At 51.5% G+C, this 20,680-nt stretch overlaps 1 protein-coding gene and 1 non-coding gene across 2 annotated transcripts in view; one reads left to right on the top strand and one right to left on the bottom strand.

Annotated features, from left to right (window-relative positions):
• Positions 1-19,577: 19,577 nt before the first annotated feature.
• On the bottom strand, positions 19,578-19,650 carry TRNAR-UCG (transfer RNA arginine (anticodon UCG)). The gene has a single exon. It is a non-coding gene; the product is annotated as a tRNA-Arg (tRNA).
• A 987-nt stretch (positions 19,651-20,637) lies between these two features.
• Positions 20,638-20,680, top strand: part of POLG (DNA polymerase gamma, catalytic subunit) — a 15,896-nt gene continuing 15,853 nt past the window's right edge. Inside the window, 1 exon segment of the mRNA XM_077774256.1 lies at positions 20,638-20,648. Coding sequence (XP_077630382.1) covers positions 20,638-20,648 — 11 coding nt within the window.

The raw sequence follows: 20,680 nt of genomic DNA, 5'->3' as shown, positions 1-20,680 counted from the left end.
CCCCCGTCCCCACCAACCCCCCCCCCCCCGCCCCGTTTATTGCTGTGGGGCTTTGGCAGCTGAGAACTTCTATGCACTTGAATTTTCCCATCTATAAAATGGGGCTATCATAGCCCCCTCCTCATAGGCGTTATTGAAAGGATCAAATGGGATAATTGCCAGAAAGTGCTGAGAATAATGGCCAAATGCCAGTGACCAATGGCCTCAGCCACTGGCTCACGACAGCAGCGGCCCGCTCCATGCCGCGGTGTGGTCTGACAGACTACGTTGCACACGTGACAGGTTTTCAATACCTTGATCTGCCCAAACAGGAAATGGGCTTCTTGTCGGGGGTAGTGAGCCTCCTGTAGCTGGAGGTATGCAAGCAGAGCCAAGAGGGTGGGTGAACCGGACGGGGATGTTTTCAGGCCACGGTTCATCTGGGACCCCCAGGACCATGGTAAATCCCCACGTGCTGTATGCTGGCCCCGCACCATCCCCCACCCCCCACCCCCCCGATTCTCATCTCCTTGCTTTCAGGCCCGTTTTCTGTCTCTGCCAGGCCCTTATGGCTTGGCTGCCTCCCCATACCTTTTGGTGATTGAAGTCACCCTCACAGAGGAGGCCACAGGATGCTGGCCAAGGCCTGGATGGCTCCCTGAGGGCCTGAAACAAGACTTCAGATCCTTGCTCCAGCTTCAGAAGGAGCTGGGCAGGTACTCATTCTCCCTCCCTGCAGACATTTCTGCCCGTCTTGGTGATTGCAGCCCCCACACTTTGATGGTCCAGCTTTGACAGCTTGTGGACCTGCCATGTTTAGCTGAGCTTGCCTCCTGAGCCAGGACCACCATGGTCAGTTGCACAGGTTGGGTACTATATAACTTCAGGGGTGCTGTTCCTCCCAGGGGTGCATATTGCAGAGAGAGAGGAAGCCGGGGGAAAGTGCATATCAGAACACGTAGGCAAGGAAGAATGCTGTTAAAAAACCATTTAATATGGTATAAATTAATTTTACACTGTATGGGAGCTAACTGGAATTTAAACAAAAACTATATATGTATATATTGGCATTTAATTTATGTTTCAGAAAAATGAGTCCTGCATTGTTCATGCAATGTAATTATAGGAAGTAGAGGTGGATGAAATCTTTTCTTCCAATGGGGCCTATGGAGAAGATCTTGATTCTTAACAACATGTTAACTGTTGTGGGAAAGCAGATGTTTGTGTCCATTCAAAAGTGATGAGAGAGGGGTAGCTGGGTGGCTCAGCGGGTTAAGCACCTGACTATGGCTCAGGTCATGATCTCACAGTTTGTGAGTTTGAGCCCCGCACTGGGCTCTCTGCTGTCAGCACAGAGCCTGCTTCAGATCCTCCGTCCTGCATTCTCTCTGCCCTTCCCTTGCTTGTTATCTCTGTCTGTCTCTCTCTCTCCCCTTTTCCCTCCCCCCGCCTCTCTCTCAAAATAAATAAAAAATAAAGTTTAAAAAAAGTTTAGAGGCGCCTGGGTGACTCAGTTGGTTGAGCATCCGACTTTAAGGTCATAATCTCACAGTTCGTGGGTTCGAGTCCCACGTCAGGTTCTGTGCTGACAGCTCAGAACCTGGAGCCTGCTTCATATTCTGTGTCTCCCTCTCTCTCTGCCCCTCCCCTGCTCACATTCTTTCTCTCCCTCCCTCTCTCTCTCTCCTTCTCTGTCAAAAATAAAATACACATGAAAAAAATTAAAAAAAAAAAAGAGTCCACCGAGTGAGCCAGCCAAGAGCTCCTAGTCTCCTCTTCCTTTTTTTTTTAAAAAACATTTATTTACTTTATTTTTGAGAGTCACCAGAGTGCGAGAGGGGGAGGGGCAGAGAGAGAGAGGGAGACACAATCCAAAGCAGGCTCCAGGCTCCCAGCTGTCAGCACAGAGCCCGATGGGGGGCTCGAACTCACAAACCGTGGGATTGTGACCACAGCTGAAGTCAGATACTTAACCGACTGAGCCACCCAGGCTCCCCTCATCTCCTCATCAGGGCACCAGTCAGATGGGACGCAGGCCCACCCTAATGACTCCATTTTAACTTATTTCTTTAAAGACCCTTTCTCCAAATACAGTCACATTCTGAGGTAGTGGGTGTGGGACTCTGTTCTTCAACATGAATGAGGTGGGGGGGGACACAAGTCAGTGGATGGGCTACATCCCAACTCCACTCCCCATTCTGGCCGGCGGACTCCAGCTAGTGTGGATTGGGGGGGCACAGGGATTATTATAATGCAAAGACCACCCCCCTCCACGTCCCAAGGTGAGTGGTCTTACCTGGCCTCTGGGTCACCAGGTCCTTCTTGCTTCCCCTCCCCCCCAGGCTCCACCACCACTCTTCCTGAAGCCTGGTGTGGCCCCTTGTTCCCTGGGGGACCCGCTGTCCCGTCCTGATCCAGGCATGCCTGTCTCCCACCCAACACATGCTCGGAATCTGCCATCGGCTTCTTGTACACCCTCAGCTCCTACGTTCACCTGGGAAACTGGGTCCGTTCCGGGCTGACACTGACCCCGATTACAGCCTGGTTGTGGAGGGAAACTGTTCTTTTGCATTTTCCCCGTCCCGTGCCTGCCTTGAGATGGTCGTAACGCCTTCTCCCTAACGGTCCGTTTCCATCTGTCCGACGCCTCTTTGTTCCAGAGACAGGCTGGTTGTAGACGCTGAGGGATTTCGCGGTGTGAATCGGGGTCACGTTCCCAGCAGCCCATGGAGGTTGCATCTGTGGGTGTTTGTGTCTCAGCTAAATCGAAACACGGTGATGCCAGTCTTCTCTGGCGCAGGGGTGGCTCCCAGCCCCGAGGTGGTTTGTCATCAGGGCGGCACAGCCCATGGTGCACAGAAGCCATCTGGGGGGGGGAGGGCCATGTGAAACAAGGAATGGGCGGGAAAGAGCCGAAGCGTCCAAGCAGTCACATGCACTGTGTCGGGGGTTATGCGTCACCATGGAAAAGCGACCCCTCCGTGGCGTCAGGGGTGTGGGCGCATGACTCCTACCGAGAATGAAGACACAGCCACATCACGGAGGACACCCACCGGAGGCTTAGCGCCTGTGTCTGGGTGATGCGTTCGCAGGGGGTTGGAATTCTTTTCATCCGTACAAGGGGTGGTAGTTAGCGCCAGCTTGAGTGTAAATGTGGATTCAGACGGCCGGTCCGGGCTGGCCTGGGGAACGCGTTAGACTTGTAGCCAGAAGGCTATTTTCCTGTTAGTTTTGGGAACTGCAATTCTGTACCGCTGTGTCCTATCAGCTTGGATGGGAATCGCCAATTCTGACTCGGGTAGGGGGTTTTCCCCGCTCCGCCCCCAGCTGGGCGTCCTACAGTTCAACCCAGTTCTGACACTGTTTGCCCGGAGACGCGGGCTAAGGGGTCAGCGCCTGGAGATCACCCCCACCTCAGATGCCAATCGCCAAGTCCAGGCGGTTACCTATGCTTCTGACCATTTGGCTGTAAATCAGGAGTTCCCGTGAGCCTCTCTTTACGTTTGGTTACTTTGCAAGAGCGGCTCTCAGGTAAACACTAAATTAGTGGTTTATTACAGAGGATATTAAAAGCTATGTATCGGGGCGCCTGGGTGGCTCAGTAGGTTAAGCGTCCGACTTTGGCTCAGGTCATGATCTTGTGGTTTGTGAGTTCGAGCCCCATGTTGGGCTCTGTGCTGACAGCTCAGAGCCTGGAGCCTGTTTCAGATTCTGTCCCCCTGTCTCTCTGCCCCTCCCCTGCTCATCCTGTCTCTCTGTCTCTCAAAAATAAGTAAATGTTAAAAAAAATAAATAAAAGCTATGTATCAACATCCAGATGAAGAGACAGACAGGGTGGGATCCAGAACAAAGTAGCTTGTGTCCCCAGGGAGTTTGGAGCCCACACAGTGGTGCCTGGAAGGGTTCTAGAAGCTCTCTGATTACCTGCCTTTGGGTTGTTAGGATTCAAATTTTTTTTTTAAATGTTTTTTACTTATTTCTGAGAGAGAGAGCGTGAGTAGGGGAGGGTCAGAGAGAGAGGGAGATACAGAATCCGAAACAGGCTCCAGGCTCTGAGCTGGCAGTCAGCACAGAGCCCGATGCGGGGCTCAAACCCACAAACCGTGAGATCATGACCTTAGCCAAAGTCGGATGCTTAACCAACTGAGCCACCCAGGCGCCCCAGGATTCGAATTTCTAATGGAAGATTTCAGTGCAGGGGCGCGATCGATTCGTTCACCAGCCATTGGTGACTGATTCACCTCCAATCCTCTTCCCTCTGGGGAAATCAGGGGCGGGACTGAAAGCCCCCTTCCTCTATCTGTGGCTGGCCCCCCTGGAGACCAGCGCCTCCCCCATCTTTAGGGGATTGCTAAAAGTCTCCTGATTAACAGAAACTCGGTGGTGAAAGAGCTTTGGTATGAATGACAAGACACGCATGTCACCTTCCTGGCTCTGAAGTCATCTCAGGAACTGAGGACAAGAGATCAAATTTTGTAACAAACGATGTTCCCATTGCTCTTGTCATTCAGGAAATTCCAAGGGTTTTAGGTGCTGTGAGCCTAGAACCATGGACCAAATCTATACAATGTTTCTTATATTTCTTATAAATCCCAATCTCATAGGAAACTTCTGAAAGTTTATAAATTCTCATATAACAATAATAATAGCTAATCTTTATAGGGTCCTTGCGAGGGCCAAGTATTTGCCAAGCAGTTTGCTTTGACCTTGATGCACAGGTATCATTAGTATCCCCATCTTACAGATGGGGAAATTGAGTCCAGGTGAGGTTAAGTGGCTCATCAAAGGTCACAGAGTGTTAAGAACCTAGCTTTTAAAAATTTATTTCTATTTATTTATTTATTTAACTTTTATTTTTGAGAGGCAGAGAGCATGAGCAGGGGAGGGGCAGAGAGAGAGGGAGACACAGAATATGAAGCAGGCTCCAGGCTCTGAACTGTCAACACAGAGCCCGACGCAGGGCTTGGACCCACTAACCATGAGACCATGAGCTGAGCCAAAGTTGGATACTTAACCAGCTGAGCCACGCAGGGGCCCTTATTTACTTATTAAAATTTTTTCTTTATTAAGTAACCCCTGTACCCAACACGGGGCTCGAACTCACAACCTTGAGATCAAGACTCACATGCTCCTCAGACTGAGCCAGCCAAGCACCCAAGAACCCAGCTTTTAACCACTCACCTGTGTCTACCCTTCAATGTTCCCTATGATGTTAGGAGTGAGAGCCACCCCTCTTTCCAGTAGAGAAGCCAGGCACTCAGGGTGTCTGTTGGAGGCCCCCTGGTGTTCAGATAGGCCTTGGTGGGTCAACAAACTGTGCAACTGGCCTTGAACCCAGGTGAGATGTCCCTAGGGGAATTCTGAGGGTGAGGGCGGGGGTCAGGGGCCAGAGTGAGGATCACCAATGTCACAGTAGGTGGTGCCACCCAGAAAGAAAGCCCCAAGCAGGCGGCAGTTTCTGCCACTTTGCTTTTTTTTCGTGTTGTATGAAGTTTCTAAAAATGACAATGTGATACACGCCTCTCATAGCAATGCGTAGCAACGGATAGAGAAAAGACTTTGCCAGCTTCCTCTGCTCGCCTGCCCTCCACCCCAGGAAGCCAGGTTACCCCCTCCACTCTGTTCTCCACGTTCCAGCAAACATAGAACACACACATAGAGGGCTTAAAAAAAAAAAACAGGCGCGCCTGGATTGCTCAGCTAAGCATCTAACTTTGGCTCCGGTCATGATCTCACAGTCCGTGGGTTCAGGCCCCGCGTCGGGCTCTGTGCTGACAGCTCAGAGCCTGGAGCCTGCTTGGGATTCTGTGTCTCCCTCTTTCTCTATGCCTCTCCCCCGCTCATGCTTCCGTGTGTGTATGCTTGCTGTCTCTCAAAAATAAATAAGCATTACAAAAACGAAAAAAACCAAGGGGCAGTGAGGATGGCAAACAAAAACAGAACAAAACAAAACCCCCAAAACTTTGCTTAATTTTTTTGTTTGGTTCGTTTTGGGTTTGGTTTTTTTAAGTTTATTTATTTATTTTGAGAGAGAGACAGAGAGAGACAGACAACATGAGTCAGGGAGAGGCAGGGAGAGAGTGAGAATCCCAAGCAGTCTCCACGCTGTTGGCACACAGAGCCCGTTGTAGGACTGGAGCCTGGGGGGCTCAGATGGTTGGGTGTCTGAACAGCTCAGGACCTGATCTCATGGTTCATGAGTTCGAGCCCTGCATCAGGCTCTGTGCTGACAGCTCAGAGCCTGGAGCCTGCTTCAGATTCTGGGTCTCTCTCTGCCCCTCCCCCGCTTGTGCTGAATAAACTGAATAAACATTAAAAAAAATAAAAAAAACAAAAGACCCAAGCCAAAATCAAGAGTCACCACTCAATGAACTGAGCCACCCGGGGGCCTCTGAGTTTTGTTTTTAACAGATATGGGACCATCCTATACCCAGTACTCTGCTACCCAGATTTCATCCAACTGAATATCACAGTCATCCGTCCAGGCTATTAACCAGTCCATTCTTCTTACTCATGCCAGTCACTCTGCGGAAAGTCACGGACGACAGCCAATCAGCACATGCTGAGGCCTTGCTCCTGGGCAGTACAGGGTTAGGGTCCCGTGAGCCTCCAGGCACAGAGGTTTCTTTAATCTATCAATACATAACTATATAACCCCGTTTTATGTGTGTTTCTACCTAAAGGCATCTTATTTAATAGATATTGCTGCTTCATTAACATTGAACTCTGGGTCAACTGCACTATGACTCATGCCTGAATGACGCATATCTACCCTGTATTTGCTGCGTGAGGCGTCACAGCCTCGCGCTTAGCAACACCAGACAGCGCCTCAGCTCCACGCTTGGGGATCGTTATAAACCGCAAGATCACCCACAAAAGGCATAAAGATATGGAAAGCGTGGCCCCGAGTAAACTGCTGAAAAGACACTTGTTTGCAGAATGAGAGCTGGAACAGAAAGCAGAGCATCACCTTGCTGGACCTCAGCCAGGTCCCTGGTGGCCAAGCCAGGGGGAAGGAGTGGATTTCCTTCTCCTTTCCAGAAGCGTCTGCCTAGAGCCCCTGAGGGTGTGAGGGGGAGCCCCCCTAAGAGCAGCAGAGCCCGCAGCACAGCTACGCGGAGGGCCCTGAGGGAAATGGCTACAATCCCCCCTCTACCTGTCCAAGCTATGCGACCTCATGCAAATCATACTGAAGGTCCCAGGCCGTGATCTCCTTACTTACAGAGAGTAATGGCCTCGTGGGGGCGTTTGTGAGGTCTGGCCACCGTGACGTGCACCAATTCCCTACTCAGAGGAGGCTTTCTCTGGTGCTGTGCCCCCTTCCCCTGAGCTGGCCAGTCCAGCAGCAGGCCCGGTAATGTCAGGATAGAGCCAGAGAAGGTGGCCAAGTGCCTTATCTTCATTTGGCCCAGCCTCCTGAACGCTGCGTTCCAGGATGGAGTTATCCTGCCTGACATTGAGAGCAATGATCTGGATTGAGGTCTCTCTGGCCCTGAGGCCGTCACAGCCAGGCCAGACCCGGTTCACTCCAGGGCACCGAGTAGGGGTGGGGCCGAGTCTTTACCTCCCCCGACCTCTTCCCAGACCAACCCAATTGGCCCTTTATTTTATAGAGGGGAAGGCCAATCACTTACAATCGTTTTGGCTACAAGCATCAGAAACCCGATTCACACCCGTTTTGGCAAAGGGAATTTATTAGCTCATGTTTGTCAAACTGCCGCAAGAGAAGCGACAACAGAAGAGCCTTATGTCACTGGGGTCTGGTCCAGCCCTTCTCTCTCCCCCGCCTGCAGATCAGGTCAGCGTTCTCTACGCTCCAGGTGCATGGCCGCGGCGACCTTAATTGCACATTTCCCCAGGTTTGAGGCCTGACCCTCTCTTCTAGCTGAGGGTTAAAAAAGCCCCAAGCAAAGAGGCTGGTGGATCTCCATCTGGAGATCCATCTGGGTGCATATCGGGGTGGGTGGGGGGCAGGAACACAGGCCAGTCAGGAGCAATCAGTGACCCGACTGCCCCTGCCCTGAACGTGTGTCAACTGTGGAACTAGGTAGTATGTGGAGAGGGAAAATGACTGCTCTTTTTCTTTTTTCTAAATTAAAAAAAAAATTTAATTGTTAGAGAGCGAGAGAGCATGTGAACAGGGGCAGGGGGTAGAGGGAGAGAGAGAGAATCTTAAGCAGGCTCCATGCTGTCAGCAGGGAGCCTGACTCGGGGCTCGATCCCACGACCCTGGGATCATGACCTGAGCTGAAATCAAGAGTCGGACACTCAACCAACTGAGCCACCCAGGAGCCTCTGTTTTATTCTTTTTCTTTTTTAAGTTTATTTATTTATTTTGAGAAAGAGAGAGCACGAGCATGAGCAGGGGAGGGGCAGAGAGGGAGAGAGGAATCGTAAGCAGGTGTCCACCAGGCGCCCCACATGGGGTTGAAACCCACCAGTGCAAAATCATGACCTGAGCTGAAATCAAGAGTCTGTTGCCTAACTGGTTGAGTCTCTCAGATGCCCCCCTTTTTTCTTTTCTCTTTTTCTTTTTCTTTTTTTTAACGTTTATTTATTTTTGAGAGACAGAGAGAGACAGCAGGGGAGGGGCAGAGAGAGAGGGAGACACAGAATCTGAAGCAGGCTCCAGGCTCTGAGCTGTCAGCACAGAGCCCGACGTGGGGCTCGAACCCACGAACTGTGAGACCATGACCTGAGCTGAAATCAGGTGCTTAACCGACTGAGCCCCCTAGGCACCCCCCCTTTCTATTTTTTATTTTTATTTTTTTTAATGTTTTTTTTTTATTTCTAGGAGAGAGAGAGAGACAGCGTGAGCAGGGGACGGTCAGAGAGAGAGGGAGACACAGACTCTGAAATAGGCTCCAGGCTCTGAGCTGGCAGTCAGCACAGAGCCCGACGCGGGGCTCGAACCCACGAACCGTGAGATCATGACCCAAGCGAAAGTCGGACGCTTAACCAACTAAGCCACCCAGGCGCCCCTCTATTTTTTAAATAAAGGTTTAGTTTAACATTTTTGAACAGATAAGTTCACAATTTACAATTCAAAAGCTACAACAGAACTGGAGTGAGAAATCTGTCACCCCCTGGAGGCATCATCCGGTCAGTTTCTTGCATTCTGGGGAAGGATGGAACCTTGGACACTCTTCTTAGAACTTGCACGAGGGAGATGAGGCCAGGAGCCAGCGGTTGCTGCCCCGATCTGGCCCTGCCTCCCCTCCCTGACCCTGTGCGCCCCAGGTGAGTCCTGGGGAAGGTCCTGGTGGCCCTCTGCGCTTCCGGACCAGAGCTGGAGGGTATCAGCAGCTCCTGCCAGACTCTCCCCTCCCTGCCCCCATCTGCTGGATCTCAGATCCCCTGTCCCCAGGTGTCTTCATAGCCCATCAGACCCAGGACTTGTAGAAGGCTAGAGAACCTTGACTGGGTGGGCCGGGTCTGTACTCCGCCAGGTATGGGTTACTGAGGGGACCCAGTGCACAATGACCCACTTGTGACCCACTGTGTGAAGATGAACCAGAACAGCCACATTCCACCCATTTATAGTTGAGAGGCAGGGAGTCCCCACGGTGGCTGGTCTGGGGGGCCATTTTGTTGTTTCTGACCCTTGCGTGGGGACACAGTCCTTCCCATGTCCCTGCCTCGCAGACACTAGTCACACTTTAATGGCCTTTGCTTACATCTCTGCAAACCCAGAGAGAGAGAGAGAGAGAGAGAGAGAGAGAGAGCGCTCACTCGTGGTTTCTCTTCCTATGGATTCCTGCAGGCACGCGCCTTGCCGGGGGCCCCCATGCACCAGGAGCCACCAGGCTTCCCCAGCAGGCTCCCCAGCTTCCTCTCTCTGGCTGGTCCAGGCCTGATCTCCTGCCAGCCCACACCCCCTGCTTCCCAAGAGGCTGCGGGTCCCCGAGCTGAGGGGGTTCTGGCCCCAGGCCCTGGTGCTCTGCGCCTCCAACCTTTGGCCTCTTAGTTCCTGGGAGTAGGGGCGCAAAAGGCTGGCGTGGCTTGCTGGGAGTGTTAAGGGAAGCCAGGCAGCCCCTGTCCTGGATCCTAATCCCTGGGAACCCACAGAAATGGATGTAGAGCTTTGCCAGAAACATCCATGGAGCGCTTGTTGTCCTTAGACCCTGTGCCGGGCCCAGGAGGTCCGAGGTGATGAAGAAACCACCTCCCACCCCCACCCCAATGCTGGGAACCGCGTGATTCTCCCAGGTCCCGAGCCAGGCAGAAGGTGGCGCATGTCACAGTAGAGGTTCAAATATGATGGTCCAGGCGCATCTGCTAGATCGTGTCTGTTGGAACTTAGCCTCCATTCCCATCATCTTCTCTGTTACCCCCAAGAATTACAGGGGGTAGAAGGCTAAGAACTACATTTCCCAGATGCCCTTGCAGCTAAGGCTCGGGTGGGGATTTATATTCTGCCTGTGAGATACACAGGAAAGATCGGAGAGGCCAAAAAGCCGGGGCCATCTTTCTGTGGTCTTGGCACAGACCAGCAAGCTCTGGCTGACAAGACTGTTGTCACAGCCCAACTGGTGTGACGCCCTCCAGTCACCAGCTTCACATTGTGGTGGCAGCAACAGTGGTAGCCTTAGCAACAGCGGCCTCCTTTCTTCTGGAATCCGGCTCCAGATCACAGCTAGGGTGGGGTGACCTTGAAGCAAGTCACCTCCCGACGGCCCCCATTCCAGGCCTCCCATCCATCCTTACTCACGTGGGTAAAGCCCTATGTTGCTTCTCTTTGTGCTTTCTGGAATGAGCAGACTGTTCCCTAGTTCATGTTCTGAAATCTGAGTGATACGACTGATGTGGTGAAGAACTTTATTCTAATGGGCGGAGTCATCGATTCAGGCAGCACATATGGGTTGGGACCTTTTGTGTGGCCGCTGTGCTAGGTTCTGGGGGGTAAGAGAAACCAGGCATGGCCCCTGCCCTCGTGAAGGCCTTGGCTGGTGGGGAGGGTAAAATGAAGCCACTGTGGCCCATAGGATCCACACCACGGGTGCGGTGGGAGCCCAGAGGAGGGTCCTCGCAGCAAGCGATGTTTGGTTTCAGACAACAGAGACCTTTCCAGATATTGTAATATGGAAGCGACTTGGTGCAGGAAATTAGGTACTTTGGAAAGTACATCCAGGGGCGCCTGGGTGGCTTAGTCGGTTAGGCATCCGACTTTCGCTTAGGTCATGATCTCGCGGTTCGTGGGTTTGAGCCCCACGTCGGGCTCTGTGCTGACTGCCAGCTCAGAGCCTGGAGCCTATTTCAGAGTCTGTGTCTCCCTCTCTCTCTGACCCTCCCCTGCTCATGCTGTCTCTCTCTCTCTCTCTCCTAGAAATAAATAGAAAAAAAAAAAAAAGAAAGTACATCCAAATCTTTGGAAGGGGTGGATGACGGGCTCCGGGCCGGGCCTCCAGGACGACTTCTAGAACTGCCCCGCTAGCGACCACAGGAGCTGGCCTGAAGCGGCCACGCTGTGGATTGCGCATCCATCCAGTGCGCCGAGCAATGTGGGAGAGCTGGCATGGAGGCAGCAGTGTGTCTGGTGGCCCTGGGCGTCTGGTCCTCACAGACGAGCATGCCCACGGTCCCTTCTCATGCTTCCCGAAAGATGACACAGTCAAGATGCTTTGCCACCATCAGGTTTGCTTCACCCCTACTGGCTGAGCCCCGTTCACTGACATTCAGTGCCTCTCAAGCCTGGTCGGTCCATGGCTGCCTTGGCTCAGCACCTGCCCGGGTGCAGCCAGTTGTGGCCAGGGGAGCGCGGCCGGGTCCCCGGGGAGTGCGGTGTGGCAGGCCCTGGTGAGCCTCCTGGCAAGAGCCCATGGCTGCTGACCCCACCAGATGCCAACTTCAGCTGCTTTCCTGCTTTATGCGCGAACGGTAGTGTCATGGTCACCCCTAACCTCTGCCGCCTGAAGGTCTTTCTGGAACAAAGCAGGGAATAGGTAGACAAACAGACCGATCCAAACTGAGTGGTACTTTGCAATGACCAAAACTGTCTGTCATTTTCCTTGAAGGCTGAAAGGCAGAATCTCTTGAAACCCTGATAATGAAGTGCCGAGATGAGGTAGCTACTTTCTTCGAGATGCAGGATGCTGGAGATGTTCCCCTCCCCACATGTAAACACCTGTTGTCGGAGGCTTGCTCTCATTTTTCCCCATGCGAATGAATGAGTTCATCCTTTTTTTTTTTTAAATGTTTTATTTATTTCTAGGAGAGAGACAGAGAGAGAGACAGCGTGAGCAGGGGAGGGTCAGAGAGAGAGGGAGTCACAGACTGAAACAGGCTCCAGGCTCTGAGCTGGCAGTCAGCACAGAGCCCGACGCGGGGCTCGAACCCACGAACCGCGAGATCATGACCTAAGCGAAAGTCGGAGGCTTAACCAACTAAGCCACCCAGGCGCCCCAAGTTCATCCTTTTTTTTGTCCCTGGGATGGGTTGTGGTCTGTCCCCTTTTAACAGGACAGCAAGGCCATTTCCTCAACACTTCTTGGTGCTTAGAGTTTAGCCCAACGTACTCCACAAAGGAAGTGTCTCTGCAAGAGAGAAATATGCATTTCTTTTCATCTTACAGCATATTTTTAAATGTTTATTTATTTTTGAGAGGGGGAGGGGTAGAGAGAGGGGGGGACGGGGATCTGTGCTGACAGCACATCGCCCTGAGTCGATGACATCATGACCTGAGCTGAAGTCAGACCCCTAACCGACTGAGCTACTCAGGCGTTCCAGAGTCTATGATTTGAACTTAAAACCTTTTGTGACAAACAAATTGCAAGAAACCTAATTTACCGTCTTTGCGGGCTGCCCAGAGCTCAACCCAAAGAGGACATTGCTCACCAGGCTGGGCCTGGCTGGGATCTAATAGGTAAAGGACGTGGGATTCACAATTTTGTAGCTGCCAAAACAGGCCACAGGGCCCTGGCCAGGGCTTGGAGCCCGTTTCATCCTTCTGGAACTGGTGATTCTGGTCTTCTGTCTGCAAGGACAGCCTACACTTACAACACTGCCCCCAGGATGGGTCCTCGTGTGCGAAGGTCCATCCCTATGCAGACTTTTTCCCGGTAGTTTGTAGAAATGTCCATTTCAGAAATTGACACTTGTCTAATATACAAAATATGCGAAAGTGGGCAAAAGCATATCAGAAAAGGCGGTTCAATATCTTTTGTCTTTCTGGCCACATACACATGTGGATTGAGTTTCTCGAGGTTGATTATCATCAAAATTTTATCTTATTTTTTTAAAGTGTATTTGTTTTGACAAAGAGAGTCAGCACAAGCAGGGGAGGGGCAGAGAGAGAGGGAGAGAGAATCCCAAGCAGGCCCTGCACTGTCAGTGCAGAGCGTGATGCAGGGCTTGAACCCGTGAACTGTGAGATTATGACCTGAGCCGAAATCAAGAGTCAGATGCTTAACCAACTGAACCACTCAGGCAGCCCATACCATCAAAATTTTTAATTTTTTAAAATGTTTATTTATTTTTGAGAGAGAGACACACACAGCATGAGCAGGGGAGGGGCAGAGAGATATGGAATCACAGAATCTGAAGCAGACTCCAGGCTGACATGGGGCTTGAACTCATGAGCTGCAAGATCATGACCTGAGCCAAAGTTGGACGATTAACCAACTGAGCCACAAAGGCGCCCCCCCCATCAAAATGTTTAAAATGAAAATGGCTTATTGATCCAGAACTGTATCTGAAACTGACAGTCCTTAATTGAGTATCTTCATCCTACATCCTGCTCATAAAGTTTCATTCTTCTGATGGAGGAACTTATTTTCAGGTAATGGATTTTTGTAAACTGGTTGAATTTTTCTTTCTTTCTTTCTTTCTTTCTTTCTTTCTTTCTTTCTTTCTTTCTTTCTTTCTTTCTTTCTTTCTTCTCCTTCTCCTTCTCCTTCTTCTTCTTCTTTTGAGAGAGAGAGACAGGGTGCTAGTGAGTGAAGGGCAGACAGAGAATCCCATGAGGAGCAGAGAGGGAGAGGGAAAAAGAGAGGAAGAGAGAGAGAAGTGTGGCTGATTGGAACTGCGAAATCATGACCTGAGGCAAAGTCCCATGCTTAACCTATTGAGCCACCCAGGCACCCCAAACTGGTTGGATTTCTTACTGGTATCTGTTATTTTGAAATTTTATATGTTAAATTGAAATGTGTGATATATTCAATGTGTATTTGATACAGCAATTGTGTATTATATAGTAATATGTAGTTGTATTATTACAATTATAATTAGGATGTGAGAGTTTTCAATTTATGGTAGAAATGTATCAAGTTTTTTTAAAGATCCTTCTCTGCGTTAGAGATACCTCCGGTATCATAAACAGTGCTAGAGCTAAAGTAGAATCATGATTTGCAAACCGCAAACTTTCACGTTGCAAACTAAGTATCTTATGTACAGTCCTGTTTCATCTCAGAGAAATTTACTTCAGTGAAATTTAGCTAAAGACATAAAAAATAAGCTCAATCATTTGTTCTGCAAATATTTAGCGAGCACTTAATCAGTGAGAGCTCTTTCCATCACAAGTGACAGAAAATCCAACCCGAACTAAATGAAGCAAAAAGAGACGCTTGCCGTTGGAAATGTCATCATTCATGGCTATATGATGATATGAAGGAAATGCTGTTCATTTTTTGGAGGAATGCCTGATTGGCTCCGGTTGGTTAATAAGCCCCATCTCTGGCTCCCGGGGACTGAGAGTGCCTCAGCCCTTGGCCAGGAGCCAGAGAGGGACACAAATAAATGCCTGCCTCTGTGTCCCAGGCTCCACACTAGGACACAAGAATGGATGGGGGACAGTCTCTTCCTGTCGGAGAGCTTCTCATCCACAAAACAATGGTTTACATTTCCATCAATTTCTCTTTCTTCCTGCCCTTCAACTACACAGGTTTGACATAACCACGAATCCCCCCCGGACTCTGAAGTGTACTGTGGAAACAGCCTATCATTCTCATCCCGGATCTCAGGTATGCCAGTCTGACCCCATACGAAGATGGAGACCCTGCATGGCCCGAGCTGACCCCAAACGAACCCTCCTTTTTCCATGTGTTTTTGCGCCAAAGAGATTGGTGCCTTCTGCCTTTGGAAGCCCGGGTCAGACAGGTCTGCTTATTTCCGGGACAAATGCCCTCGAAGTGCTCAGCCCTGGCACAACTTTTATAGAAGTGCTGACACAGAAGAATCATATCTTACAGTTTTTGAGCAGTTACTCTAGGCCATGCATTATTCTTTTTTTTTTTAAATGTTTTNGTCAGCACAGAGCCCGACGCGGGGCTGGAGCCCACGAACCGTAAGATCATGACCTGAGCTGAAGTTAGATGCTTAACCAACTGAGCCACCCAGGCACCCCTGGCCACGCATTATTCTTACCACTTTACACCTAGAACTCTTTTCACCCTCACAGCAACTGCATGGGGTTGGGCTCTAAGAGCCCCGTTTTACAGATGAGGGAACTAACGCACTGTATAATAAATAATATTTAGTTAAAAGGCACCGCCCCTTTTCCTTAGCCTGGTCCCCTTGCTCACTTCCTGGCGGGGGGGTCCCCATTGGTCAAGCACAAAGGAGGAAGTCTCACGAAAAGAGGGGCAGGTATCAGTGTGGCCTGGGATCTTATGGCAATCCTGCTGGTGAGGGTCAGTAGCAAAGCAATGATCAGCGTTGGGCTTTCTTTCCAAACTTGTCTTGCCTCTGCGTGTTGAGTGGGTTCCCAGAAGGGCCTGGTGGCTTTGGAATCACATAGTGCCCGGGTTCTGATCCAGGCCCCCTCCTCACTGGGTGATTTTTGGATCATTGAGTCAACCTCACATTTGCTACGAGAGCCTTTCTTTTCTCCCCTGTAAAATGGAATAGTAATAGTACCAATAAGGTTATCGAGAGGATTTAATAAGATGGTACCCCAGGTGTTCAGTCTGGCTGTTTTAAGAGTGGTTTGTTCCCATAAAGGAAGAGCAGTGATCGTTTTCGTTGGAGACGGAAACTATTGAGACCGGCTTCGCAAACCTGACAGAAAAGGGTCACCAGGAAGTAAGCTTGCTAGAGGGACCCTGGAGAAGCAGAGAGTCCCTCAGTCAGAGAGAGAGAGAGAGAGAGAGAGAGAATCCCAAGCAGACTCTCCACTGTCAGCGCAGAGCCTGACTCGGGGTTCAAACTCACAAACCGTGAAATCATGACCTGAGTGGAAGTTGGACGCTTACCCGGCTGAGCCCCCCAGGCGCCCCAGCAGCAGTGATATAGAGCCTGTACCAGCCCAGCGCTAGGCACACAGTCTTGGGTCCGGGCCTCTGGGCTTTCAAGGTCAGTGGGTAATCACCCTAAAATGCAGGTGCTGAGTTCTTTGCAGTAAAGCAGGTTCAGCTGGAGGGCTTTGGGTACGCTATCTCCCCTCTCTGTGCCTCAGTTTCCTCATTAGTAAAAGGGGATAATAACAGCACCTCTCCCCTAGGGTCTGTGTGAGGATTAATTTCGTGGACTGGATGAGCCTTTAGAACAGGCCCTGGCATCTCATCAGTGCCGGTTGTTATTACTAAGCCCCAGCCAGGCCCTGGAATAGGACGTACAATGAGGCACAAGCTCCGTCTTCCCAGGGCTTAACCACAGTGGAAGGGGAGATTTTTCAAAAATCAGCATTTGTGACCACTGACGTTCATGGTTTGCAAGAAAGTACACAGTGGTTTCGTTAGGAAGGGGCTTCTAATGAACTTGGTCTTCTGCTATGTGGGGAGAGACGTCCAGAAAGTGGGAAGAGATGTCCAGGAAGTTGTGAGGAAATGTATCTGGTTTTATAGCTATTACCAGCAGGATAGATTTAAAAAAAATTTTATGTCTTTATTTTATTTTGAGAGGCAGAGACAGAGAGCGAGCAGGGGAGGGGCAGAGAGAGAGGGAGACACAGAATCTGAAGCAGACTCCAGGCTCTGAGCTGTCAGCACAGAGACCGACGCGGGGCTCAAACCCATGGACTGTGAGATCATGACCCGAGCTGATGTCGGACACTTAACCAACTGAGCCCCCCAGGCGCCCCAGGATAGATTTTTTTTAGGATGTGAGAGAGCTCCCAGGAAAGGAGAGAGGAAGGAGGAACTGGACTCAGGAGCTTGGAAATGGTGCAGCCCAGCAGGGAAGCACTCATGCCACCACGTACCCTCCCTTGCCAGGAATCACTGTCAACCATTTGAGTCCTTGCTGAAGACTTTACTTCCAGGGCAAGGGCACCAGACCGGCCTGAACTAGGCTGGTGAGAGGGGCAGGCACCCTGGTGGACATCTCCTGGCACTGAACCTAAAGGGCGGGGTCTTCTCTCAGTGGATATGACGCAGACCCAACCATAGCATCCCCTGGAAATGACATTCAGTTAGGCCAGGGGTTGGTTCTTAGCTTTTTTGTGTGCCATAGACATCTTCTTAGAATACTGCTTTTATTTATTTATTTTTAAGCATTTTTAAAAAATGTTTATTTTTGAGAGAGAGAGGGAAAGTGAGGGGGGGAAGAACAGAGAGAGAGAGGAGGTGGGGACAGAGGATCCAAAGAGGGCTCTGCCCTGACAGGGAGCCCAATTCCGGGCTTGAACTCACGAACTGTGGCATCATGACCTGAGCTGAAGTCAGATGCTCAACTGACGGAGCCACCCAGGTGCCCCAGAGTAACGGTTTTTAAATGCATAAAACATATAGGATTGCAAAGGAAACTAAAGATAATGAAATACTAGAATAGAGCATTAAGGGCACCTGGGTGGCTCTGTCAGGTGAGCATCCAACTCTTGAGTTCGGCTCAGGTCATGATCTCAAGTTGGGGAGACTGAGCCCCGTGACAGGCTCCGTGCTGAGCATGGAGACTGCCTGGGATTCTCTCTCTCCCTCTGCGCCCACCCCCCCCATGCTCACTCTCTCTTTCAAAAGATAGAAAATAAAAGAAAGAATAGGTAGGTAATATGTACTTCTTTATTAACTCATTTAAATGACAGGATCTAGCAGTGGCCTAGGGACACTGTTATTTTGACCTACAGATGAGTGTAAACAATATATATATTTTTTAAAGATTTCTTTTTTTTTAATGTTTTTTATTTATTTCTAGGAGAGAGAGAGACAGCGTGAGCAGGGGAGGGTCAGAGAGAGAGGGAGTCACAGACTGAAACAGGCTCCAGGCTCTGAGCTGGCAGTCAGCACAGAGCCCGACGCGGGGCTCGAACCCATGAACCGTGAGATCACGACCTAAGCGAAAGTCGGAGGCTCAACCAACTAAGCCACCCAGGCGCCCCGAGTGCAAACAATATTTTGAAAAATCTGCAACTGGAATGTGTTATGAAAATCTCCGTGATTGCGCCTGGGAACGAAGTCTCAGTCAGGTACTGACTGCCACTGTGGCCGCCGCCTAACCTCACAGTGGAAGGACAAGCTAATTTCAGTAGGAGACTAAAGAAGTCACCCACGTCTTTCTCCCACTCGGGAACTCCCTGGTTTACGCAGAGATCCCGTCCTGGCATTTTGCAAAAATGCTAACAGTACAAGATCAAGCCGAAACAACAGCAACAACAGATTATATAATACAGTGGATTTTCAGTTGATTGTATTTTTTTTTTAGCCAAACGAAAAACAAACATTTGTGTGTATATGAAATACACCCAGAACAGTCTATGGAAAATGTCTCATACTTAAAGAAAGGGGAAATGTATGCAAAAATCAAGTCTCAATGCTGCTTTCGGGAAGCCTTAGCTAGGGGCTTCTCGCTGCCTCTCTGGGGGCAGCAGGGGGTGGGTGGGGGGGCCCACAGGGCCAGGAGAGTGTTTCCCTGGGTGTCTCCCCACCCTACCCCCTGAAAAATACCCAAGTCAGTTTGTGCAATCAGTTCATGGTGTCCTGGTACGTGCACTGGCTGGAAGGTGGAGACTGGCTTTCAGCGGGGCCTGAGGTTTGTCCCTAATCAGCTCCGTGAGCTCAGGTCGACCTCAAATCTCTCTTGATCTCAAATCCGCGCAGCTGGGGCTCCAGGCTCCCACCCTCAGGCTCTTGTTATTCACGTGGGCCTTATTCTGGCAGGTACTTTACAGTCTATCCACCACGCACCAAGAAGCATCAAAGCAGAGCTGTTGCGGCCCCAAGAGCAAGAGGAGGTGGACGCAGCGGCCAGAGACCGCGAGGACCGGGAGGCTCCCCAGCCCGGGGGGAGCCGCGGGCACTTTGGGGGGGGGGCTTGCGACCCATAGGCAGATTAGGGTTCCACGAAAGGCAGCATTTTTACCCATCAGGACTGCCCGGGACGAAAAGGGGAGCACGCGGCTGGGGAAGGACGCCGCTTCCTTTCCGCTGCGAACTCCAGTCATCCCGGCGTATCAGTGATCCGTAAACGGAGATTCTTGCAAAGGATGCCCCTCGCTCTCCTCTCTCCACACCTGTGCCCTCGCACCTGGGACGCGTGGGCGAGCAACGTCACAGGCCACGCTGGGAGAGTGCAGTTACTTCCGAAGGGTCTGGGTGTTGCCAGGTTCCCACGTGGGGTGGAAACCGGCGACAACATTTCATGCTGTTCCGACGCTACCTTCCTACCGAGGCGAAGCATTAATCTTCCTAAGGAGGCGAGGAATTAACCAAAAATTGTTAGCACACCTGCTGCGACCGCGGCAGGACTCGAACCTGCAATCTTCTGATCCGAAGTCAGACGCCTTATCCATTAGGCCACGCGGCCACCCGACGCCTAGTGCTCTTTGGACAATCTAAAAAGTAACATTACCGCCCTCCGGCTTGCCTGGGACCAACCCACTTGTTTCCTGGGCGGGGGAGGTTAGACTTTGGTTCCCAGAGTTCCGCAGGGAGAGCCCACCCGGAAGTCTCCGTCTCCCCCCCGCGGGCGGACGGGTCCACTTGCGGCCCTCCTATTGGTCGCGCCGGGAGTCTCCCGCCTGCCTCTCGGGTAGCCGCGGGACGGAGCGGGACGCAGACGGGAAGTTGCTGCTGCCAGCGAGGCGGCCTGGTCGGTGGAGGCCACGCGCCACCCCGAGGCTGCGTAGGCCGCGCGTAAGGAGACGCCACTCCGTCGGCCTGCGGTCCGGAGCCGCGGCCCGGGAAGCACCGGACGGACCGAGGTTTCCGGCGGGTTCGGCCCNTTCGAATCCTGGCTCTGGCACCTGGCGGCGCTAGCCCCTCGGGCCGCGGCAGTCGCGGTAATGTCAGCCACCGTTTGCCGAGCGTGGTGCCGAGGGCCGCGCCTCGCGACTTGCTCGCCCTTGTGTCACCCAAACAGCGGTCCCGTGTGACAGGTAGAATCCGTAGCCCCATTTTAAGGAGTAAGAGATTGGGGCCTTAGGGAGCTTGCCCAAGGTCACGCGTCTCCTAACAGCCGGAGCGGGGATTCGAACCCGCCGCGTCCTCCTCCCGGCGCGTCTCTCGTAACCCCCGCCGTCACCTCCCCCAAGTTCACTGCCGAAGCCGCCTGAAGCGCAGTTTCCTCAGCAGGGGTGGTGATGACTGCCGTGGTTGTTGGGGGCNACACTTTGTGTCGTCTGTCTTCTTCAGGCTTTGTGGGTGGAAGGCAGGCATGGTCAGACCGATTTCACTGACCGGAACGCAGAGGCAGGACGTGTCTCCCTCCACGTCTTTCGGCCAGTAAAAGCAGCCAAGCTGGAGCCCAAAGCCCCGTGTCCTGACTCCCAGCGGGGGGCTTCCTGCACCGACCATGAGCCGCCAGCTCTGGAAGAAGGTGGCCGGCGCCACCACCT

Source organism: Crocuta crocuta, unplaced genomic scaffold (assembly GCF_008692635.1).
Source record: "Crocuta crocuta isolate KB4526 unplaced genomic scaffold, BGI_CrCroc_1.0 scaffold7, whole genome shotgun sequence".
Classification (NCBI taxonomy): Eukaryota; Metazoa; Chordata; class Mammalia; order Carnivora; family Hyaenidae; genus Crocuta; species Crocuta crocuta.
The sequence above is the reverse complement of the archived record's forward strand: the minus strand, read 5'-3'. Positions and strand labels throughout refer to the sequence as shown.